The sequence below is a fragment of the Monodon monoceros genome, unplaced genomic scaffold, assembly GCF_005190385.1.
Source record: "Monodon monoceros isolate NGI ecotype Baffin Bay Population unplaced genomic scaffold, NGI_Narwhal_1 Super_Scaffold_18, whole genome shotgun sequence".
NCBI classification, from domain to species: domain Eukaryota; kingdom Metazoa; phylum Chordata; class Mammalia; order Artiodactyla; family Monodontidae; genus Monodon; species Monodon monoceros.
In genome coordinates this window covers 171,096,166-171,121,525 of record NW_021703774.1, presented here as the reverse complement: position 1 = coordinate 171,121,525, position 25,360 = coordinate 171,096,166, and the positions used below count along the sequence as shown (strand labels likewise).

At 43.7% G+C, this 25,360-nt stretch overlaps 1 protein-coding gene across 1 annotated transcript; it reads left to right on the top strand.

Moving 5' to 3' along the window:
• Nucleotides 1-20,004: 20,004 nt before the first annotated feature.
• Nucleotides 20,005-22,873, top strand: LOC114898042 (PRAME family member 12-like). Its single transcript, XM_029227048.1, has 3 exons — nucleotides 20,005-20,291; nucleotides 20,735-21,307; nucleotides 22,315-22,873. The coding sequence occupies exons 1-3, from the start codon at nucleotides 20,005-20,007 to the stop codon at nucleotides 22,871-22,873; spliced, it is 1,419 nt and encodes a 472-aa protein (XP_029082881.1).
• The last annotated feature ends 2,487 nt before the right edge of the window (nucleotides 22,874-25,360 follow it).

The following is a 25,360-nucleotide window of genomic DNA, read 5'->3' as shown; positions in this document are numbered from 1 at the left end:
AATACCCCTAACTACTTGGGTGCATCTGTCAAAAGCTTTCTTCTGAGCCCTTGGAAATTGAAATCTAGGACATAGTTGAATCGTAAAGGGAAAACAGACCCAGGGTTTCAGATATCTGCTCAATGTAAATGTGAAAAGAAAAAGTGATTAAGCGAGGGTGCAGGAATGCAGAGGGAAAAGTTAACTCTGACAGGTAATAGGCCTTTTGGGGACATGTGTCCTATAGAGTCAGAAATATGAATCTAAGTTTCTTTAGGTGGATTCGGGCTTGAGACATGTATGTTGGAGCTCTCCCTGGGTGGATTTTGTAAAGAAATGGTCAGAAATAAAGAGACCCTCAGTGTAAACTGACTGCTGCCCTCCATGACGTATTATTCAGCTTTCTCAGTTTATAACTCAGCAAAATCCTGGGTACTGATGGAAAAAAAAAAAAAAGGCACTGAGTTGTCTGTGATCTGAAATGTTACCATTCAAGCAAGTTCTTTATTCTGTCTGGGGCATCTCTTTCTTCCATCCTTATTTCTGTGGCTGCTCAGTAGGTTAATACACACAAAGGCGAACATACTCAGTGGTCAATGAGCCACTGGAATGAGAGTTCTTGGCAGGGCCCTCACTGCTCATCCAGACCATGACCCTGGATATGAGCAGCCCTCATGGTTCTCCTTGTGGGTCCATATGTCTCAGCCAGGGCAGGAAGGGCGTGGGGAGGGCATAAGAGAGATCGGAGTCATCTCTGGTGATAGACATTCTGAGCCTCAGGTCTCCTAGGCCACCTGTTGGTAGATCAGACCAGAGGATAAAAGTTAGTTTGGTAAGCAGGACTCTACAGTTCAGTATTAAAAAAATAAATTAGGGCTTCCCTGATGGCGCAGTGGTTGAGAATCTGCCTGCTAATGCAGGGGACACGGGTTCGAGCCCTGGTCTGGGAGGATCCCACATGCCACGGAGCAACTAGGTCCGTGAGCCACAACTACTGAGCCTGCGCGTCTGGAACCTGTGCTCCGCAACGAGAGAGACCGCGATAGTGAGAGGCCCGCGCACCACGATGAAGAGTGGCCCCCGCTTGCCACAACTAGAGAAAGCCCTTGCACGGAAACGAAGACGCAACACAGCAAAAATAAATAAATAAATTAATAAACTCCTACCTCCAACATCTAAAAAAATAATAATAAATTAATTAATTAATTTTTTTAAAAACACAAAAAACAAACCAAAACCCTGCTGCTATGTAAATGTCAGCTGACTAAATCATTGTGCTGTGATCTATCTATTAAAGATACGTGTCATTTTAAAATTATAAAAAATATTTAGTACTTTTAAAGAATAGATGTGGATTTAAAAAAATGTTTTATTTGGTTTGGAGCCTCAAAACAAATAGGATTTTAAAACCGATTTTAAAAATCAGTGAACACGGATTATTTTTCTCCCTTAAAAATATTTAGAATAATCAAATTTTAGAGCTGGAAGGATTACAGTTATAGTTTTTAAAGTAGACTTTATTTTTCAGAGCAGTTTTAGATTCATAGTAAAGCTGAGCAGGAAGTACCGAGAGTTCCCATCTAACTGCTGCCCCTATACGTGCATAGCCACTCTATTGGTGTCTCCACCACAGGAATACATTTGTTACAATTCTCGAACATACACGGAGGCATCATTATCACCCAAATTTCATAGTTTACACTGAGGTTCACTCTTGGAGTTGTATATTCTATGAGTTTTGGTAAATATTTAGTTGTGTCCTATAGAGTAGTTTTACTGCCCTAAAAATCCTCTTTACTCTGCTATTTATCTTTCCATTCCTGCAACCCTGGCAACCACTGATCTTTTTGCTTTCCCCAGAGCTTTGCTTTTTCTAAAATATTATATAAATGGAATCATCTGGTATGTAGCCTTTTCGGGTTGGCTTCTCAGTTAGTAATAAGCATGTAAGTTTCCTCCATGTCTTTTCATGTTTTGATAATATTCCATCGTCTGAATATATCAGAGTTTATTTATTCATTCATCTACTGAAGGACATCTTGGTTGCTTCCTTGGTTTGCTGCTATAAGCATCTGTGTGCACATTTGATATGGATGTAAGTTTTCAACACATTTGGGTAGATACCAAGGAGTGAGATTGCTGGATCATATAAAAAAGGTGTGCATTGGGCTTCCCTTGTGGCGCAGTGGTTGAGAGTCTGCCTGCCAATGCAGGGGACACGGGTTCGTGCCCCGGTCCGGGAAGATCCCACATGCCATGGAGTGGCTAGGCCCATGAGCCATGGCCACTGAGCCTGCGCGTCCGGAGCCTGTGCTCCGCAACGGGAGAGGCCACAACAGTGAGAGGCCCGCGTACCACAGAAAAATAAATAAATTAAATAAATAAATACATAAATAAATAAAAAAGGTGTGCATTGCAATTATTTTTCTCCTTTGACAATTTTACCTGTTAGAGATTGTCTCATAAAGGGCAGGGACTGTGTCTCTATCACCCTGTGATCCCACAACTGAAAAAAAAAGCCTGGTGTGGCAGTAAATGCTTCTTACTGGGGGTGCATGGACATGATTAACATCAGTTTGTACCCAAATGTTATTTTGCACTGCAGTGCAAATTTGGGGGAAATCAACATTAGCTGTCTACCAATTACATAAATTAATTGGATATGGAAGCAACAGACCTTGTGGTCAATACATTTGTACGTGTGAATTGAACATGGAAGTGTAACTAAGCAGGACACTGTGAGGCCGTCCCAGGGCAGATCTCCCCATGTTCTCCTCCTGCCTCTCGTTTGTAGAAAACACTTAGCTTCCTAGGCCTTCCCTGAATTCCAAAGAAAAACTTAATCAGAAAATAAGAGACAACGGGGAAACAGTGAAGCAAGACAAATAATAGTAGTTTAGACATTAATCAAATTCAAGGACCTTTAAAACCTCTTGATGTGGAGTCAAGATGGCAGAATAGGAGGATGTGGAGTTCGCCTCTCCCCACAAGTACATCAAGACTACATCTACGAATGGAACGGTTCTCACAGAGCACTGCTGAACACTAGCAGAGGACCTTGGACACCTACAAGGACAAGAAAAATACTCAGGCAAGCAGGTAAGATGAAAAAAGGGAAAAAAAAGAAAAGAGAAAATGGGATGGGACCTGCACCTTTGGGGGGGAACCTAAAGGAGACGAGAGGTTCCTACACCCAGGGAAGCCCCCTCACTGACGGGGAGATCAGCTGGGACAGAAGGGAAGATTTGGGGGCTTAGAGGACAGCGCAGCAACCGGTCTGTGGCAGGCAGGACAGAGTAAGACCTACACTGAAAGTCCATGCCACAGCCCTGCACACCCCAGCCTGAGATGTGTGTCTGCTATTGTGGATGGAGGCTGGGTTCTGGAACGTGGGGTTTGGAGAGCAAACACAGTGAGGGGACTGCTGTTGGTTGCAAAGAGACAGCTTGAAGGCACAGGAGTAAGGAGCTCCGCAGCCAGGAATGTTCGTGGAAGAAGCCTGGACCACCATAAAAGCAGGGTGCCACTACTGAGTTGCACACAAGGGGCGGGCCCTCCATGGGACCCCTCTTCCCCACATGCTGACCCCTGCCTTCATGGGCACAAGGAGCAGCTCCCACCTGAGCAGGCTCACTCCCCACCTGCTGCCTCCTGCAATGTACACCTGGGTGGGCACATGTGCTCTGGGCAGCATCTGGAGCAGATGCTGGTGAGAGGCTGACAAGCAGAGGTGGGGTTGAAACCACAGCTGAGCTCCAGGGACTGTGCAACTAAGGAAGAAGAGCTGAAATCTGTCTGTGCAACTGTAGGAACCACGGATTTACACACCCACGGCCGGCTTTGTAAACTCAGCGCCTGCAGAACATCTGAACAAACGAGTGCTCCTGCAGCTGAGACTGGTCTAGCTTTAGCAGCTGTGGTCTTTGTGGACATGTACACATGGGGATTGGTTCAGGCCAGAATCTGAGCTGCCATCATAGCTCCCACAGCAGGTCCAGGTGCATGATTACTGCAGTCCTGGGACCTGACTTTGGTGGATCTGCACTGGTAGCCTGGTGAAAACAACACGTGACAGACATCAGGACCAATTGCCGGCATACCCACAGTTAGGTGGGGCTGAGAGCTGTTCCAAAAGCAGTGTAATGTGTTGGCCAGCACAATGGGTGAAAAGTGACAACAGAGTACCCTCACAGGTGAACACCTCCAGAGGAGGAAAACTCCGTGGCTTCTCTCCCAGTGGGAGTGCTCCAATCCCACCTACCTCACATCACAGATGAGAAACATAGCTCAGAAACAGATTTGGGGGCCTCTACTCCAACAACTATGGAGCAAGCCCTGCCCCTGACAGGGTAGTGACAACCACAGAGTAAAAAGGAGGCCCCTTTCAATATCCAGTGCAGGCTCAGGTCACCACAACATCAGTCACACCTCCTATCAATGGGATAATAGCCAGCATACACTGAGGAAAGAGGAGGCAGATATACATATTAAAAACAGCCCTCACCCCCCAAAATATTAAAACCACGCTGGCTACACAGGGACATTCCCACCTACAAAAATGCCCTCCAAGACAGTCTGGGGGTCAGGAATTGAAAGGAAGAACCCCCAGAGCACTTGGCTTTAAAGGCCAGTGGGGCCTGAGTGCAATAGCTCCACAGGGCTGGGAGAAGCTGAGTCTCCACTCCTGTAGGGTGCACACAAGAACTCACAGGCACCGTGACCCAGCACAAAGCAATACTTCCATAGGAACCAGGGTAGACCTAACTAGGTGTCCTGGAGGTTCTCCTAGGTTGGTGGGGGGTGGCTGTAACTCACTGTGGGGGCAAGGACACAGGCCCCAGAGGCCCCAGGGAATATTGATCAGTGTGAACTCTCCCAGAGGTCCCCGTTTTGGCACCAAGACTTGGTCCCACCCAATAGCCTACAGGCTCCAGAGCTGGAACCCCTCAGGCCAAACAACCAGCAAGACAGGGACACAGCCCCACCCATCAGCAAACAGGCTGCATAAAGTCGTACTGTTCTCACAACTACCTCAAAACACACTCCTTGACACAGCCTGCCCACTGGAGGGACAAGACCCAGTTCCACCCACCAGAGGGCAAGCACCAGTCCTCCCTCACTGAGAAGTCTGCATAAGCCCACGGACCAACCTCACCCACCAGGGGGCAGACACCAGAAGCAAGAGGATCTACAGTCCTGCAGCCTGCAGAAAGGAAGCCATGAACACAGAAAGCTAGACAAAACATGAGAAACAGAGAAACATGTTGCAAATGAAGGAACAAAATAAAAACCCACAAGAAGAACTAAATGAAGAGGAGATAAGCAATCTACCTGAAAAAGAATTCAGAATAATAATAGTAAAGATGAACCAAAATCTTGATGAACGAATGGAGGCACAGTTCGAAAAGAAATGTTTAACAAGGACCTAGAAGAACTAAAGAACAAACAGTGATAAACAACACAATAACTGAAAATAAAAATACACTAGAAGGGATCAATAGCAGAATAACTGAGGCAGAAGAACGGATAAGTGAGCTGGAAGATAGAATGGTGAAAATAACTGCCAGGGAGCAGAATTTAAAAAAAAAAAAGAATGAAAAGAAATGGGGAGTCAGAGACCTCTGGAACAGCATTAAACACACCAACGTTCAAATAATAGGTGTCACAGAAGAAGAGGAGAAAGAGAAAGCGTCTGAGAAAATATTTAAAAAGATTAGAGTCAAAAACTTCCCTAACATGGGAAAGGAAATAGTCAATCCAGAAAGTACAGAGAGTCCCATACAGAATAAACACAAGGAGAAACAGGTTGAGACACATGTTATTCAAACTGACAAAAATTAAATACAGAGAAAAATATTAAAAGAAGCAAGGGATGGGGCTTCCCTGGTGGTGCAGTGGTTGAGAGTCTACCTGCCGATGCAGGGGACACGGGTCTGTGCCCTGGTCCGGGAAGATCCCACATGCCATGGAGCGGCTGGGCCCGTGAGCCATGGCCGCTGAGCCTGCGCGTCCGGAGCCTGTGCTCCGCAACGGGAGAGGCCACAACAGTGATAGGCCCGTGTACTGCAAAAAAAAAAGGAAACAAGGGAAAAGCAACAAATAACAAAGGGAATCCCCGTAAGGTTATCAGCTGATTTTTCAACAGAAACTCTGTAGGCAAGAAGGGAGTGGTAAGATATATTTAAAGAAATGAAAGGGAAAAACCTACAACCAAGATTACTCTACCCAGCAAGGATCTCATTCAGATTCCATGGAGAAATCAAAAGCTTTACAGACAAGCAAAAGATAAGAGAGTTCAGCACCACAAAACCACCTTTACAACAAATGCTAAAGGAAAGTTTCTAGGCAGGAAACACAAGAGAAGAAAGAAAAGACCTACAAAAACAAACTCAAAATAGTTAAGAAAAGGTAATAGGAACATACATATCAATAATTACCTTAAATGTAAATGGATTAAATGCTCCAACCAGAAGACACAGACTGGCTGAATGGATACAAAAACAGGACCTATATATATGCTGTCTACAAGAGACCCACTTCAGACCTAGGGATACATACAGACTGAAAGTGAGGGGATGGTAAAGATACTCAGTGCAAATGGAAATCAAAAGAAAGCTGGAGTAGCAATACTCATATCAGACAAAATAGACTTAAAAATAAAGACTGTTACAAGAGACAAGACAAGAAGGAAACAACACAATGATCAAGGGATCCATCCAAGAAGAAGATATAACAACTGTAAATACTTATGCATCCAACAGAGGAGCACCTCATTACATAAGGCAAATGCTAACAGCCATAAAAAGGGAAACTCACAGTAACACAATAACACTGGAGGATTTTAACACCCCACTTACACCAATGGACAGATCATCCAGACAGAAAATAAATAAGGAAACGCAAGGCTTAAATGACACATTAGACCAGATAGATTTAATTGATATTTATAGAACATTCCATCAGAAAACAGCAGAATACACTTTCTTCTCAAGTGCACACGGAACATTCTCCAGGATAGATCACATCTTGGGTCACAAATCAAGCCTCGGTAAATTTAAGAAAATTGAACTCATATCAAGCATCTTTTCTGATCACAACACTATGAGATTAGAAATCAATTACAGGAAAAAAAACTGTAAAAAACACAAACACATGGAGGCTAAACAACATGCTGCTAAATAACTAAGAGCTCACTGAAGAAATAAAAAAAATACCGCAATGACAATGAAAACATAACCTAAAACCTATGGGATGCAGCAAAAGCAGTTCTAAGAGGGACGTTTATAGCAATACACTCCTACCTTAAGAAGCAAGAAACATCTCAAATGAACAACCTAACCTTACACCTAAAGCAACTAGAGAAAGAAGAACAAACAAAACCCAAAGTTAGTAGAAGGAAAGAAATCATAAAGATCAGAGCAGAAATAAATGAAATAGAAACAAAGAAAACAATAGCAAAGATCAATCAAATTCAAAGCTGGTTCTTTGAGAAGATAAACAAAACTCATAAACCTTTAGCCAGACTCATCAAGAAAAAAAGGAAGAGGACTCAAATCAATAAAATTAGAAATGGAAAAGGAGAAATTGCAACTGACACCACAGAAATACAAAGGATCATAAGAGACTACTACAAGCAACTATATGCTAACAAAATGGACAATCTGGAAGAAATGGACAAATTCTTAGAAAGGTACAACCTTCCAAGACTGAACCAGGAATAAATAGAAAATATGAACAGATCAATCACGAGTAATGAAATTGAAACTGTGATTAAAAAGCTTCCAACAGGGAGGGTGGGAGGGAGCGAGACGCAAGAGGGAAGAGCTATGGGAACATATGTATATGTATAACTGATTCACTTTGTTATAAAGCAGAAACTAACACACCATTGTAAAGCAATTATAGTCCAATAAAGATGTTAAAAAATGGTTAGCACCATTTTTAAAGTAAATATTAGTTCAATACAAAAAATAAATAAATAAGAGCATACAAATAATAATAATAAAAAGCTTCCAACAAACAAAACTCCAGGACCATATGGCTTCACAGGCGAGTTCTATCAAACATTTAGAGAAGAGTTAACACTTATCCTTCTGAAACTATTCCACAAAGTTGCAGAGGAAGAAACACTCCCAAGTTCATTCTACAATGCACCATCATCCTGATACCAAAACCGGTGATAGCACGAAAAGAAGAAAATTACAGATGAACATCACTGTTGAACATAAACGCAGAAATCCTCAACAAAATAGAATCCTAGCAAACAGAATCCAACAACACATTAAAAGGATCATACACCATGATCAAGTGGGATTTATCCCAGGGATGCAAGGATTCTTCAGTATATGCAAATCAATCAATGTGATATACCATATTAACAAATTAAAGAATTAAAACCATACGATCATCTCAATAGATGCAGAAAAATCTTTTGATAAAACTCAACACCCATTTATGGTAAAAACTCTCCAGAAAATGGGCATAGAGGGAAACTACCTCAACATAATAAAGGCCATATGCGAGAAACCCACAGCAAACATCATTCTCAATGCTGAAAAACTGAAAGCATTTCCTCTAAGATCAGGAACAAGACAAGGATGTCCACTCTCACCACTATTATTCAACATAGTTTTGGAAGTGTTAGCCACGGCAATCAGAGAAGAAAAGGAAATAAAAGGAATACAAATTGGAAAAGAAGGAGTAAAACTGTCACTGTTTGCAGGTGACATGATACTATACATAGAGAATCCTAAAGATGCCACCAGAAAACTACTAGAACTAATCAATGAATTTGGTAAGGTTGCAGGATACAAAATTAATGCACAGAGATCTGTTGCATTCCTATACACTAACAACAAAATATCAGAAAGAGAAATTAAGGAAACAATCCCATTTACCATCACAACAAAAATAATAAAATACCTAGGAATAAATCTACTTAAGGAGGCAAAAGACCTGTACTCAGAAAACTATAAGATACTGATGAAAGAAATCAAGCAGATAGAGAGATATACCATGTTCTTGGATTGGAAGAATCCATATTGTGAAAACGACTATACTACACAAAGGAACCTACAGATTTAATGCAATCCCTATCAAATTACCAATGGCATTTTTCACAGATTTAGAACAAAATATCTTACAATTTGTATAGAAACTCAAAAGACCCCGAATCACCAAAGCAGCCCTGAGAAAGAAAAACGGAGCTGGAGGAAACAGGCTCCCTGACTTCAGACTATACACAAAGGTACAGTAATCAAGACAGTATGGTACTGGCACAAAATCAGAAATATAGAACCATGGAACAAGATAGAAAGTCCTGAGATAAACCCATGTGCCAATGGTCACCTAAGCTATGACAAAGGAGGCAAGACTATATCGACACAATGGAGAGAAGACAGTCTCTTCAGTAAGTGGTGCTGGGAAAACTGGACAGCTCCATGTAAAAGAATGAAATTAGAACATTCCCTAATACCATAAACAAAAATAAATTCAGAATGGATTAAAGAACTAAATGTAAGGCTGGATACTATAAAGCTCTTAGAGGAAAACAGGTAGAACACCCTCTGACATAAATAACAGCAAGATCTTTTTGATGCACCTCATGAAGTAATGAAAATAAGAGCAAAAATAAAGAAATGAGACCTAATTAAACTTAAAAGCTTTTGCACGGCAAAGGAAACCATAAACAAAATGAAAAGACAACCCACAGAATAGGAGAAAATATTTGCAAATGAAGAAACCAATAAGGGATTAATCTCCAAAATATACAAAGAACTCATGCAGCTCAATATCAAAAAAACAAATCACTGAATCAAAAAATGCACAGAAGACCTAAATAGACATTTCTCCAAAGAAGACATACAGATGGCCAAAAAGCACATGAAAAGATGTTCAGCATCGCTAATTATTGGAGAAATGCAAATCAAAACTACAATGAGGTATCACCTCACACCAGTCAGAATGGCCATCATCAAAAAAATCTACAAACGATAAATGCTGGAGGGGATGTGGAAAAAAGGGAGCCCTCTTACACTGTTGGTGGGAATGTAAATTGGCATAGCCACTATGGAGAACAGCATAAAAGTTTCTTAAAAACTCAAAATAGAGCTACCATATGATCCAGCAAGCCCACTCCTGGGCATATATCTGCAGAAAACCATAATTTGAAAAGATACATGTACCCCAGTGTTCATTGCAACACTATTTACAATAGCCAGGACCTGGAGGCAACCTAAATGTCCATTGATAAAGGAATGGATAAAGAAGATGTGGTACATATATACAATGGAATATTACTCAGCCATAAAAAAGAATGAAATAATGTCATTTGTAGCAACATGGATAGACCTAGAGATTGTCATACTGAGTGAAGTAAGTCAGACAGAGAAAGACCAATATCATATGATATCACTTATATGTGGAATCTAAAAAAAATGGTACAAATGAACTTACTTTAAAAACAGAAATAGAGTTATAGATGTAGAAAACAAACTTATGGTTGCCAAGGAGGAAAGGGATAGGGAGGGATAAATTAGAAGTTTGGGATTGACATATACACACTACTATATATAAAAAAGATAACTAATAAGAACCTACTGTATAACACAGGGAACTCTACTCAATACTCTGTAATGACCTATATGGGAAAAGAATCTGAAAAAGAATGGACATATGTATATGTATATGTATAACTGAATCACTTTGCTGTACACCTGAAACTAACACAACATTGTAAATCAACTCTACTCCAATAAAAATTTAAAAAAAGAGAAAAAACTCCACAAGGAGATATCACCTCGGAACATTTAGTATGGCTGTTATAATAAAGACAAGAGATAACAAGTGTTGATGAGGACGTGGAGAAAAGGGAGCCCTTGAAACTGTTGCTGGGAATGTAAGTTGATGCAGCCACTGTGGAAAACAGTACGGAGGTTCCTCAAAAAATTAAATATACAACTACCGTATAATCCAGCTATTCCACTTCTGGGTATATATATGAGTGAAATGAAATCGGTATCTCAAAAAAAATCTGCAGCCACAGTTTCACTGAAGCATTGTTTACAGTAGCAAGACATGTAAACAATCTAAGGGTCCATCAATGGATGATGGAGAAAATATGAATGTATATATTTATATATATATATGAATATTATTCAGCCATAAATCCATAAAAAAGAAAGAAGTCCTGCCACTTTCGGTAACATGGATGGACCATGACGGCATTGTGCTAAGTGAAATAAGTAAAGAAAGACCTATGGGGAAAGACATAAAGTGGTTAAAAGGTGCAAACTTCCAGTCACAAAATAAATAAGTCAAGGGGATGGAATGTGTCTGTCATAGCACAGTGACAAAAGTTAAAAACATTGTGTGCTGTGTATGAAAATTGCTAAGAGAGTAGATCTTTAAAATTCTCATCATGAGAAAAAAACATATTTATGTGATGTGATGTATGATAACTAAACTTCTTGTGGTGATCATTTCACAATGTATACATGTCACATCGTTATGTTGTACACTGGAAAAGGAATACAATGTTATAGGTCAATTATACCTCAATAAAACTGGAAAAATTCTTCTAGGAAAATATGCCAAAAGAAAAATGAAAAAAAAATAAGGAGACAGGGCTTTTACAGTGAAAAAGAAAAAAAAACACAAATATTTGCATGTCTGACTGGCTTAGCTGTGTGAACTATGATAGCCAGCAGAGAAGCAGTAGAGAGAGTGTGGCTGTACCACCCTGTGCTCACCCTCACCACACAGACCATAACTCGCATGTTTGGATGGTGTGTGCAGGATTAAATAACAGTATAAGGGGGAAAGAAACTTCACTTTTCTCACCAGTAGGGAAAAACCACTGCTTTCATTATTGGTAAATTTTCTTCCTAGAGCCACTGTTCTCAAATTTTCAGTCTCAAGATGCCTTTATATTTTAAAAATATATCGATGATCCTAAAGAGCTTTTGAGTATCTGGGTTATATTTATCAATATTTGTCATCTAGTTACAATGGGAAAATATTTAAAACTCATTTATCAATTCAATTATGCATAACAATACCAACCTGTGACATAAATAACACATTTTTACCATAAGTTGTTATGTTTTCCAAAACTATAAATAAAAAATTTTTTTAAAGTAATGTGAAGTGTCTTATTTAAAAAATATAAACTCTTTATTGGGACATAATTTACTACTATGCAGTTCATCTTTTTCGGTAATTTAATTTTTATTTTATATTAGAGTATGGTTGATTTACAATGTTGTGCTAGTTTCAGGTGTACAGCAAAGTGATTCAGTTACACATATACATACATCCATTCTTCTTCAGATTCTTTTCCCATATAGGTTATGAAAGAATATTGAGTAGAGTTCTCCTCCACACTGGACCTTGGCTGACCCTTGCCTGACTTCCAGGTGCAAGTATCCCAGGAGGACTTGGAGGGAAGGAAACCTGCCGTGAACTCAAGGGAGGGGGAAGCGCCAGGGAGACAACCTCTCCCACACTCCCCCACCCACTGCCAAATGCCTCTGGTCCCCTTATGGGCTTTGCACCCAGGTGGGTGCTGGGGTCCTCTCCTGCACAGGGACAGGTGCAGCTGTCCTGCAGCTGAGACTTCTCTAGAGGAGGGACACAGGAATATGTGAGGAACCCAGAGCCAGCTGTTCCCTGACTCTGCACCTGATAGAGGGAAAGGGCTCACCTGCACCGCAGGCCCCGGTGTGGGTCCTGGTCTCAGCGTCTCATCCTCTCCCTTCCCGAGATCCAGAGTCCAGTGGGTGTGGCCTCAAACCTTACCCCGATCCCCTGGGTTCCCAGCCCAAGGAGAACAAACTCCTCCCAGCTCCCTGGTCAATCTGGTCCTTGATCCCCACAGTCCTGAGTTTCCGCCGGGAAACAGAAACCAGCTTTGATCAGGTACACAATATTAATACTGTTAGGAATATTTCCCATCTGCTGTTCCAGGGACTTGCTGATCCAGGACCTTTCTCCTTCAAATGGAGCCAACCTGCACTGGTGAGGTGCCTCATGTGGATAAAATGCAGGTAAATCCAGACCCTTCTCCCTCCATTTTCCCATGTGTGACCTTGAACCAGTCAAGGGATCCCCTCTCTCCATGGTCTCTGTTCCTCTCAGGCTCACAGCCGGTATCTCCCAGAGATGCAGGAAAGAGGAAAGTGTGTGAAGAAAAGAATGAAGAAGCTCCAGACGAGGTGACACTGGTCAGAAAGTTCACACTCACAGAACTCTGGGGGAATTTCATGACATTGGAAGTCCAAAGGATCAAATGTGGGAGGCTGATACCAACTTAGTAAGGAGGATGACAATTTACAAAGCATAGAGAAGATGCAGATGCCCTGTCATCAGTTATGAGAAGGAGGCAGCCACTACTCACACTACTCCTGATAAGTTTCTCACAAGGAAATAAAACACTTTAATTCTCAACATCTTAAATTACAGTGTGCTAAGTCAATGGTAGTTGACTAGTTTTTATTTATCTGTATATTTATAATCACAGCAAAAGAGTTCTTAATTTTTTTTTGTTTTTTTTTGCGGTACGCGGGCCTCTCACTGTTGTGGCCTCTCCCGTTGCGCAGCACAGGCTCCGGACGCGCAGGCTCAGCGGCCATGGCTCACGGGCCCAGCCGCACCACGGCATGTGGGATCCTCCCGGACCGGGGCGCGAACCCGTGTCCCCTGCATCGGCAGGTGGATTCTCAACCACTGCACCACCAGGGAAGCCCAAGTGTTCTTAACTTTTTTAAAGGTCAGGGGATAATCATAATTTTTTCTTCTGATTATTAAGATTGTGTTGTAGTTTCAGTTTGCACATTCATTTTTATTATTGTTGGGGAAGAATAATTCCTCTAACCTTCTACTTTCTTCAACTCATCTAATAATCAAGTTGACATAAGACAGATTAACACAAGAGAAAAAGAAGTTTAATTGGGAAAGTTCAGGAGTCCCACAAGCACAGTGAGACCCCAGGAGAAGCCAAGCAATGGAGGCTTATGTGTGATCTCATGACACACAATGCGAGAGGGGCCCCAGGCTTCAAAGGGGAGGAGGGTGATTCACAGAAGAGCAGGTGTTTGGTAATTAGATGTTTGTCCAGCCATACAGGTACCTCATTCAGTTAAAGTTATCTCTTGGTAATAACTCTCTCTCTCTGGCCAGGCCCCCTTTCTAAATTCTTTTAGGTAGTGCAGAGAGAGGGAAAAGGTTTTCTTTGTTTCAATTGGCTGTGTCTTGATCGCCTATAGCTCCAAAAATATGCATAACAACGTGGCACATTTTGGGGGTGGCGTTTTTAATCCCTTCACCCTCCTGCACTACTGTGGTCTAGGTACAGCTCTGCTTGTATTAAATTTATGTTTTCAGGTTATGTGTTTTTTGCCTACCTCAATAGAATGTAAGGTCTGTACATGTGACCTAACATAAGAGTGGGTCACATTCATTGGATGCTTCCCCGACATCCAGAGTAGCAGCTGGCACACTCTAGATACTAAGTAAATACATTTTTCTAATTGAGTAATGACTGACAAATACAATCGTAGATATTTAAATTGCACAATGATGATGATGTGATATATTGCACATATACATTGTGAAAAGGTTACCAAGATCAGGATAATTAAGACATCCATCACCTAATAGTTAATTCTTTTTGTGTGTGGAGTGAGAATGCTTAAGGTCTACTCTCAGCAATTTCAAGTATACAATATTATATTAACTATAGTCACTGTGTGTGTCTTAGATTTTTGAAGAGATAACTGAACACCCATGTTTATTGCGGCATTATTCATAATAGCCACAACATGGAAACACCTAAATGTCCTTTGATGGATGAATGAATAAAGAAAAGGCGGTATATGTACATAATGGTATATTATTCAGCCATAAAAAGAAGGAAATCCTGCCAAAAGACTACTATTATATGGAATCTTTATATGTAGAATCAAAAAAGAAAAGAACAATTTCACAGAAATAGAATAGGATGGTGGTTGCCAGGCCCTCGGCCAGGGGGAGTGGGGAGAAGGGTAACAATTTTCAGTTATATGAAGAATAAGTAAGTACATTTAAATGGGTCAAGTAGAAAGCAGTGAGGAGGCAGTATTGGGTATTAGGGGGTGTCATGTGTGCTAGATACTTCCTAGTGAAAGTGCCCACAGGGTCCCCACCTCGATGGGTTCCTGCTGTCCTCAACCCAGTCATTAGAGGAGTTTTCCCACACACGGGAGGCCAGTGACCCTGAGGCCATTGCAGGTCGTCCCTGCGCTCCTCCTTCATTTGTGCTGGGCAAGCAATGGATCCTGGTTTGACTTTTATTTCCCATGACCTTTCTATGGGTCAAAGTAGACAATCTGGTGTCACTTGGATGACAAAGACAGTGTCAGACTTCCTTTCTCATTTCCTCCTGAAAAGCACAATTCTCAAAGTATGGACGCTGTGTTGTGTGACGACACTAAATGGCAAAATGTCCAAAGAGCATCCCTTTCCTTGCCCTAAATACCAAGACGGGGACCCTCCACTTCCCACCTAACTTGCTCGTCATCTTTACATCAAGAATGGTTGCTATTTACCCGCTCTCTCCAGACTGCCCATTGGACAGACCCTGTGACTTTGGGCTGGGGGTAGGGGTAGCCACTGGAGCCTAAGGCAGGTCAGGCCAAGCAAATCCAGTCTCTTGGGAACTCCCAGTCCCAAGCACTGGCCCTCAGTGCTCCCAATGGCCTCAGACACAAGTCCCCAGTCTTGAAGGGACACAGCCCTGTGAGTGCTGAGGACATGGTCTCCTGCTCAGCTGCCATTTCTCTTTTCCCTCCCTCATTCTGGGCCCTACAGCAGGTCCTCTGGAAATTCTCTGCCCTCTCCCTCTTCCTTCCTTCAGTCCCTATGGTCCAATCCCTCCTGGAGAGGGTCCCAGACATCCTCCCCACCCACCATGTCTCTACAAACCTGTCCCTCGGGATTAATTGCCTGGACCCAGGGTAATGTTCTCATCAAACCTTTATTGATGAGGAAGAAAGAGCAACAGCTCCTTGTTTATAGCAAGATATTAGTGGATCTAGAGTGGAACCAGAGCCTGTTGAGAACTAGAGGGGACAAGGAAGGCCAACACAGAGACCTGAACTTTTAAAAAGGCACAGGGGACAAGACATCTCAGGGCAAGAAGGGATCTGAGTTGGGAGAGAAAAAAGACTTACTGGGCTTGAGGAGAACTTTGTCAGCTCAAGGGCTGGAACAAGAGAGCCACGGAGGGGAGAGCCTCTGCAGGGGACTGGTCCCCAGGGCCTCCCATCAGCTGTCATCTCTAGGAAGACCAGAAGAGTCAAGATCCTCCTCTGTAACCTGGGGGGGGTGTCTCCCCCCAGCATTCCTGGGTGCCTCAATGGATCGAGAGGGGAACTCTATGCCTTGGGGTTAATCATAAACTCCAAAATAACTCAGAGGAATTAAAGCAGAATTCCTGGATTTCTGCTGATCCCAGCGGAAGGGTGTCCCAGCATTGTAGCCAGCCTCCAGTTTCTAGAAGAGGTGATGTTGGTGGGCTGCAGAAAGAGAGGACTGCCGAGTTGCTTCATCCTGGAAAGGGAACTGGATGCACAGAAACATTCTAAACCCCTGAACAAAGACCCTGGAGCAATGTTTTGGAATCTCACTTGAGATCCTGTGACTGGAAAAGCAGGACAGGACGTGCCCCTGATGGGTTCAGAGGGCTGCTCTGACCTGGGCTGCAAATGAGGTCATGAAGACAGGGTAGAAATGCGAAATCCAGGCTCCTCACCTGACCCTGGGAGTCCTGCTGGGCCCAGAATTGGGCGGGAAGGACGGCACCTCTATGCACCTGTGCTCCCTCCTCCTCGATGCTCAGTGAGCAAACAGGCTCTGAGTGGAGGTGGACAGAGGAGGTTACACTCTACCCAGGGGGAAGGGAGAGGTCTGGGCTTTTTTCTAGAACATTCCAACACTTTGACCCCTCATAGCTCCTTGGATCTCACAGAAGCTATGATCCTATAGAGACATCCCCGGCTTGGACTCTGCTATTTGCCCATTTACACTGACATAACCTAAAGTCCGTCAGTCAGTCCTTCCTACCACTTAGGTTGTCTGACAACTCGGGGGGCCTTCTGTACCCATCACCTGAGGGAATCTACCAATTATTCACAGTGTGGAAGTGGGCAGGTTTCTATCCCAAGCCAACACCTGAATCCACCAGCCTAAAAATGGGAAAAGAGCAGTGAACCTTTCATTTCCTGTGAAGGTTAATCGAGGTAGTGGATAAAAAGTGCTGACACCATTGCTCACCACGTTGTGTTCAATAAACAGAGAGGTTTACGATTCTCATTGTTACTAATCTCGCTCTATTGCAGCTTATTAATAAAAGGGTTTGGTGGCCTGGGAGTTAAAATACCTATTGAGTGCAATCCAGTTTAACCTAATTTTATGCACAAGGCATTTATACCCATAGCAGGAATGTGGTGAAAGGAATCTTCCGGAAAGATACCAAGGTGGAGAACACTCTTCAAAACTCCTAGCCTTCTTTGGCAGTTTTATAATTGAATTACTTGGACATCGCAGTGAATGGAGGAAAGGAAGGCAAGAAGAACTCTTAGGGGTGGAGGGAGGGTCACACTTTCTTTGTATCCTGAAACTGCAAAACAATCTCCATGTGATGAAACCCGAGGTGGGAGTCATCCCTGACTGTGGCAGATCCTTAAACACCAAATATAGCTTCTGAACTTTGTAGGGAAAGGTGTTGGTATTTGTGAACAGTGCTTAATATGAGAAGAGCAGAATTTTATTTCTGTGCCTAATGGTGTCACTTTGATCAGAACTTGTGTTGAACTTTCTTAATTTTGAGGAAATAGTAATTATCAACATATACTCGGACAGGAGCCAGTGGGGTGGTGGTTCAGCTGCCAGAGATCCTGGACAAAGGCTGTGGTTAATTGCCATTGGGGAGCGTCCTCTGTGGGAAGAACCTAAAAGAAAATGTTTACTGGTAGCAGCCACCACGATGAGGACAGGGTTTGGTGCACCTTATCCACGTTCATGTCTCCCCTTGTATCCAAGCTCCCGAACAGCCCACAGTGCCCATCCTCAGGGGTCTCAGTCTTGGAAATGTCTGACTTCCCAGGGCTCCCAGCCTCTGCCTCTGCTCACATTCCCATATTTAATCTTTTCATGCCAGTTTGCTGTGCTGAGCCCATCTTTCTGTAAGGAAACACCCCAAACATGACACTGTTTCCCTTTTTAATTGCTAAACTCCACCAAGAGAAAAGTCATTTAGTCTCCCTCTTCCCCAAGAGAAAAAAAAATATTTCACACTGTTTGGGTCATTCAAAGGGTGCCTTTAAGAATGGCCTACTCCACACTGCTCAGTCCCCACCCTTCCTCCTTATTGTGATTTTGACCTGACTTCTTTCAGAGGAGCCCTGACTTTAGCCTGGGGGATCGTGAACATCTCCAATTGCATTTCCCTTGCTCCCTGAATAGGTTCATGATTTGTTATGTTTCTGATGTAAAATCTAAGTGACAACTTGATACAGACAGGAGTTTATGTTGTTTCCTTTGGGAATGACCCCAATGTGTTTTTGAAGTCGCTTTAATTGTGGGACATTTTGATCAAGTTGATCTGACCAAAGATTCCCCAACAATGATGCTTTCAAGTTTTGTTTTATCTTTTCAATGTCAGGAACCAATAATCTCTTCCCTGTCACACACCCTTGGCTATAACTGACCCTATTAGTAAAACTCAATCAGTGTTTGTGCAGTGAATCAATGATTGAGTCCTCCAATCCCCTCCCCCCATTTATTCCCTCCTGAATGAATACCAGATTCAATCAATTCACCTGGTTATAGGCAAAGATCCAATCAGGATTAACCTGATGGACAGTCTGGAATCCAACCAGGCATCGCATTCTGATTGGATGGCAGTAGTTGCAAAGGGGGAAGATGTGATTAAAAAGGCCTATAAAAGCCTCAGGCACCAAAGAAGATATGCAGAAACTTCTTTCTCTGGAGTCACTGCCTGGGTTCTCCACCCCATCTGAGGTCTGAGCACCCTGTCACATCAGAGCTGGTAAGTTACAGACCTCAGCTAAAGACACTCTCATCTTATCTATGGTCAGCAGGTTTTGAATGATGGCATGTAGCTATGGATGGCAGGGAGATTTTTCTTTCTCTTCAGATGTACAAATGTAAGGCTTTGATTTTGCCTCTAAGTGTAATTTTGCCTTAATCCCAAACATCTTGATTTGTACTTTGGTTTATATCATTTAAAAATCTCTTAACCAACCAGATTTTATTTTTTAATGAAAACATCTGTTTGGAATTTTATTTTTTTACATTAAAAAGGCTTAGTTTGCACAGGGACTTCCCTGGTGGTCCAGTGGTTAAGACTCCATGCCCCCAATGCAGGGGGTACGGGTTCAATCCCTGGTTGGGGAACTAAGATCCCTATGCCTTGTGGTGCGGCCAAAAGATTAAAAAAAAAAAAAAAAGATTTAGTTTGCACAAATGGCATTCATTTTAGGCATATCTGCTTCATCTTCCCCAGTGCAGTTAACTGTGGAAACTGAGATTGGAGACTGTGTTGGGCCACAAGATGCTCCTATTCCCATAGTTTTAGGGTCCCAAGTGGTGGTCTGAAAGGTTTCCCCCAAAAAAGACTGGGGTCAGCCTTCAGGCTCATGGTACCCACTTCCCAGTGCAACCTAATTGAGCAAAGCAGTGAATGGAAATGGATGGACGAGTGGTTGGGTTTCTTCCTCCTTGGTACTTGTGAGAAGCTTGTTCTGGTGCCCACAAGGGCAAAGCTATGGCTTTTGGGCCCACTGAGCCCAGAGTGGAATTCTGCGAAACTGAGGCTCTTCCACCACTGCCAGAGCAGTGACTTTGGCTCTGAGTTGGTTCTTCTGAAGGGTGGGGAGACCGAGTAAGGGGTGCTCATGCTTAACCTGAGAAAGATTCCTTGTTCCCTGCAAGTTTCCACAGGATTCCTTTAGGAGCAGAGTCACGATGAGTGTCCAGAACCCCCTGAGACTCCTGGACCTGGCGGGAATGAGCTTGCTGAGGGATGAGGCCTCGACCATCACGGCTCTGAAGGATCTGCCCACAGAGCTCTTCCCCCCAGTGTTCATGGAGGCCTTCTATGGGAGATACAGCGAGACCCTGAAGGCCATGGTGCAAGCCTGGCCCTTTGTACGCCTGCCTCTGGGGGGCCTGATGAAGGTGCCTCATCTGGGAACCTTACAAGCAGTGCTGGCTGGGCTTGATATCCTGCTTGCACAGAAAGATCATCCCAGGTGAGTCTGATCAAGGGAGCCTAGTAAGGTTTTGGGCAGCTCTGAAGAGAAAGCTGAAGTCAGGAGAGTGGATGGACAAGGGATGGAACAGAGGCTTCGATGATGCCAATGAAGAGACACAGAGACTTGGCCATTGCTGAGCTCATTGGGGAAATGCCTTCCAGCAGTGTATGAGTGCCTAAGATGCAGGGGAGCTTGAGATTACATGTCTCAGCCAGGGATGCGTAAGGGTAATAGGTGTAGAAAGCCAGGAAGGATGGAAGGGGAAAGGAGATGGAGGAATGTGAGGCAGAGAGGGAAGAAGAGGGCAAGACAGCAGGTGATGTCAGGGATGAGAAGTAAAAGCTTGGGTGGGTAGTCTGAGTGTTGCCTAAATGCTGAGACTGTGGTTTCATTATGTGTGGATCTTAAGCCATAGCTGCCAATCTGCCGTTTTCCCACAGGAGGTGCAAGCTGCGGGTGCTGGATTTAAGAAATACCAGCCAGGACTTCTGGAGAATGTGGTCTGGATACAGGGTCCATGGATGTTCAAGCTCACTGATGGCACAAGTGGCTGAGGACAGGTCAAGGACAAAACAGCCCAGGGCTCCCTTGGAGGTATTCATAGAACTTCATCTCAAGGAAAGGACCTTGGATGGATTCCTCACCTACCTCATCAGGTGGGTGGAGCAGAGGAAAGCTTCCGTACACCTGTGCTGTAAGAAGCTGAGGGTTCTTTCATTTCCCATGGAAAATATTATGAAGGTCCTGAGTATGGTACAGTTGGACTGTATCCAGGAGGTGCAAGGGAACTGCCCCTGGCATCTGTCCACCCTGGCCGTGTTTGCTCCTCTCCTGGGCCAGATGAATAAAGTGCAGAGACTCCTTCTCTCCCACATCCACGTCTCTGCACTTGAGAGGCAGGAACAGCAGCACGTTGTCCAAATTACCTCTCAGTTCCTCAGGCTGCACCACCTCCGGGATCTCCATGTGGAATCTCACTCCTTCCTTGAAGGATGCCTGGACCAGATGCTCAGGTGAGTGTGCACCATTGTTCAGGTAACAGCAAACACAACACTAGAATATCCAAAGCACTGTCCCTTTTGCTTGTCTATCCTGAACTGTGGTATCACATAACCATGCAAATCAAGGTAGGGGCCCAAACTGGGATAGAGCCTCTAGAAAGGGACACCCTGCTAGGAAGCTATGGACTAGGGGTTAGGATCTAGTGGTGTGGGTATATGATTTCTTCTTTAGGAAGAGATAGCTTGGTTTAGATGAATTAAGAAAATAACTAAGGGAAGGGGGCATTGAAGAGGGAAAACTCCATCACGCCTTAGCATTTCTAAATGGAAGCTCTGTGCTCACCAGTGTTGTGACCACAATGAGCCTATCTCAAATTCCCTGTTTGCAAAAGGTTGTTTTTTCCTCCTGATAAGGTAATTAATATATGGATAATGCGTGGTTCTGGAGATGCTGGTAATAGAGCAGGAGCCTAAAGCAGAATAAAAACTGGTAGATGGTTTGCAGATGCAGGAATGTAACTGAGCCCCTGCAGACTGGCAACCTCAATTGATGTCCTGAGATCTTGCCCTGGTGGGTCCACTATGCACATCACCCAGAAGCCTTACCTGGCCTGAGATATGCGTGCCTGTGGCCCAAACGTGGGCTGAAGGAAACCTGAGTAGGAAGCATTTTATGTATGTATCTTACTATTAAAATTCAGTGATGCCCACTCTTTACTGAGACAAAGTGTCAGGCTCTCCCCTGAGCGTGTTCTAGCGTACTCCATTATCTTCGTTCATCCTCATAAGAAGTGTAGTAAGTTTTTGTCTGCTTGACTCATGAGGAAAGAGAGCTTTCAACTTGACTCAGTCACACAGGAAGGTGAAAGGACTCAGGTTAAAATGAGACTGGGCATTCTGGGTATTGATCGTTATCAGATGATCAGATTAAACTTGGGGCTGGGCAAATCAGTTGTCTCCCTACTTGAGGTCAACTTCCACCTCGGTTTCCAAGACCTAATTGCTCTGTTTCTCCCCAGGTGTCTGACAACCCCCTTGGACAACCTTGCAATAACTCACTGCCTCCTTTCGGATTCAGACTTGAGCCATCTGTCCCAGTGTCCGAACATCAGTCAGCTAAAGGGCCTGGATCTGAGTGGCATCACCCTGACCTACTCTAGTCCTGAGCTCCTCCCGGTTCTGTTGGAGAAAGTTGCAGCCACCCTCCAGGAACTGTATTTAGAGCAATGTGGGATCATGGACTCTCACCTCGAGACCATCCTGCAGCCCCTGAGCCACTGCTCCCAGCTCATGTTCTTTAGCCTGCGGGGAAACCTCATCTCCATGGCCGTCATGGAGAAGCTGCTGCGACACACCTCCGGGCTGCCCAGTTTAAGTCAAGAGCTGTATCCTGTCCCTCAGGAGAGTTACAGCTCTCAGCGAATCCTCCAACCTGGGAGACTTGCACAGTGTCGGGCTGAACTGTTTGAGGTTCTGAGAGTCTTAGGACATCCCAGGATCATTTGGATTAGTTCCAGCCCCTGTCTGCACTGTGGAGATAACACATTCTCTCATCCCCAGCCCATCATATACCGCTGAAATACCCCTAACTACTTGGGTATGTCTAAAAGCTTTCTTCTGAGCCCTTGGAAACTGATATCTAGGACATAGTTGAATCGTAAAGGGAAAACGGACCCATGGTTTCAGACATCTGCTCAGTGTGAATGGGAGAAGAAAAAGTGATTAAGCGAGGGTGCAGGAATGCAGAGGGAAAAGTTGACTCTGACAGGTAACAGGCCTTTTGGGGACATGTGTCTTATAGAGTCAGAAATATGAACCTAAATTTCTGGAGGTGGGTTGAGTCTTGAGACCCACGTGTTGGAGTTATCCCTGGGTAGATGGTTGTAAACGAATGGTCAGAAATAAAGAGACCCTCAGTGTAAACTGACTGCTGCCCTCCATGCTGTATTATCCTGATTTCTCAGTTTATACTGCAGGAATCCAGTTACTGATGGAAGAAAACAATGGCTCTGAATTGTCTATGATCTCTGATCTTACCATTCCCACCAGTTCTTTAGTCTGGAGCATCTCATACTTCCTTGCTTATTTCTGTGGCTGTTCAGTGGGTTAATACACACAAAGGGGAACATACTCATGGTCAGTGAACCACTGGAGTGAAGAGTTCTTGGCAGGGCCCTCACTGCTGGCTCAGGCCATGACCCTGGCCATGAGCAGTCCTCACGGTTCTCCTGGTGGGTCCATAACTCTCAGTTCTTGACTTTTCAGTGTGGGGGGAATGGGCTTTACTGCACAAGGCATGGCTCCCAGTTCTGGAAGGGGTCATCCACACTGCAGATAAGCTGAACCTCTGGACCCATGGTGAGTAATGGTCCTTCCTGAATTAATCCAGTTGGACCAGGGAAGTTATACAAATTTTTTTTAGCTAACTACTAAAATCATACAGGCATGTAACATGGTTTTAGTGTTTTTATACCTCATTAAAAATTATATCCTTTCAGGACTTCCCTGGTGGCGCAGTGGTTAAGAATCCACCTGCCAATGCAGGGGACACGGGTTCGAGCCCTGGTCCGGGAAGATCCCACATGCCGTGGAGCAACTAAGCCCGTGCACCACAACTACTGAGCCTGCACTCGAGAGCCTGTGAGCCATAACTACTGAGCCCGTGTGCCACAACTATTGAAGCCTGTGCACCTAGAGCCCGAGCTCCACAACAAGAGAAGCCACCACAATGAGAAGCCCCGCTCGCTGCAACTAGAGAAAGCCCGAGAGCAGCAACGAAGACTCAACACAGCCAAAAATAAATAAATTTATTTAAAAAAATTATATCCTTTCAGGGGTTAGATTATATCAATGAGAGATTGAATTTATTCCCATAAAACCTATTTCTCACCAACAGGGAAGACTAGAATAGCACGTTTTGCCATCAAATAATCAGGACGTATAATGTGTAACAAAACACTTGTGGGTGTAGGTGACCTCCTTGCCTGTGGTAAGACTGTATTTGTCAGGGTTCTCCTGAGTAACCAACAGGGTACGTCTGATTGCTGAGCAATGTGTCAGTGAGGGTTACCACCCCCTTCTCAGTTGAAAAATCCCCATATAACTTATCGTCTGCCCTCCATAGCCTCATTCCCACATCCTTGGTTCCACTAACTAGATCCTGTAGAACTATATTCACTCCTGAAAAACTGTGTGTAAGTGAAGCTGATCATTTCAAACCAGTGTTTCCCAGGGTCACCTGTATATATATTAAAGGAGATTTATTATGGGAATGGGCTTGCATGATTACAGAGGCTGAGAAGTCCCACAGCTTGCTATCTGTAAACTAGAGATTCAACAAAGCCAGTGGTATAACTCAGACTGAAGATTAAGGCTGAGAATCAGGTAAGCTGATGGTGTTACTCCAAGTCTGAGGCCAAAGACCTGAGAACCAGGGGACCACTGGTTTAAGTTTCACAGTATGGAAGCTTGAGAGCCAGAAGCTTTGATATTCATGGGTGAGAAGAGAGAGGAGAGAATTTGTCCTCTCTGTTGCATGCAGAACCCAAGGATTGCATGATGCCCACCCATATTGATGAGGGCAAATCTCTTCACTCAGTCTACTGTTTCCAATGTTAATTTCTTCTAGAAACACCCTCATCCAGAATTCATTCTTTACCATCATTTTTTTGCACAGCAATATTCATACACAAAACATTTAACCATCATAGTGACCCTAACAAAGGGCATTCACAGCAAAGCTCCCTGCTGAGGGTTCAGGGGCTGGTGTTGTTGACTCAGTAAGGGAGGGGATATAGGGTTGGGGGACCTTAGGTAAAAGCTCAGTGGTGATGCACTTGGGGGCTTGGCACCCAACCTGGCAAACAGTAAGACATTATTAAATGAGTCTTTTCCTTCATAGCAGAAGCCCCCAGGGTTCTTTATCCCTCTAGCTTACCCTCTATTCCTTACAACAGGGGAGGAGAACAAACCCAGGACATGAAATGTGTCTCAGCATTTACATGTGGCCACCAATGAATCATGATTTACCAAGCTGCTCTAGTAGCCAGTGCAGGGAGGGTTGGG

Excerpts from the sequence above, each read along its gene's own strand:
- LOC114898042 (XM_029227048.1), top strand. The coding sequence starts at position 20,005 with ATGAGTGTCCAGAACCCCCTGAGACTCCTGGACCTGGCGGGAATGAGC. Across the intron at positions 20,292-20,734 it reads GCACAGAAAGATCATCCCAG|GAGGTGCAAGCTGCGGGTGC; the intron begins GTGAGTCTGATC and ends GTTTTCCCACAG. Across the intron at positions 21,308-22,314 it reads TGCCTGGACCAGATGCTCAG|GTGTCTGACAACCCCCTTGG; the intron begins GTGAGTGTGCAC and ends GTTTCTCCCCAG.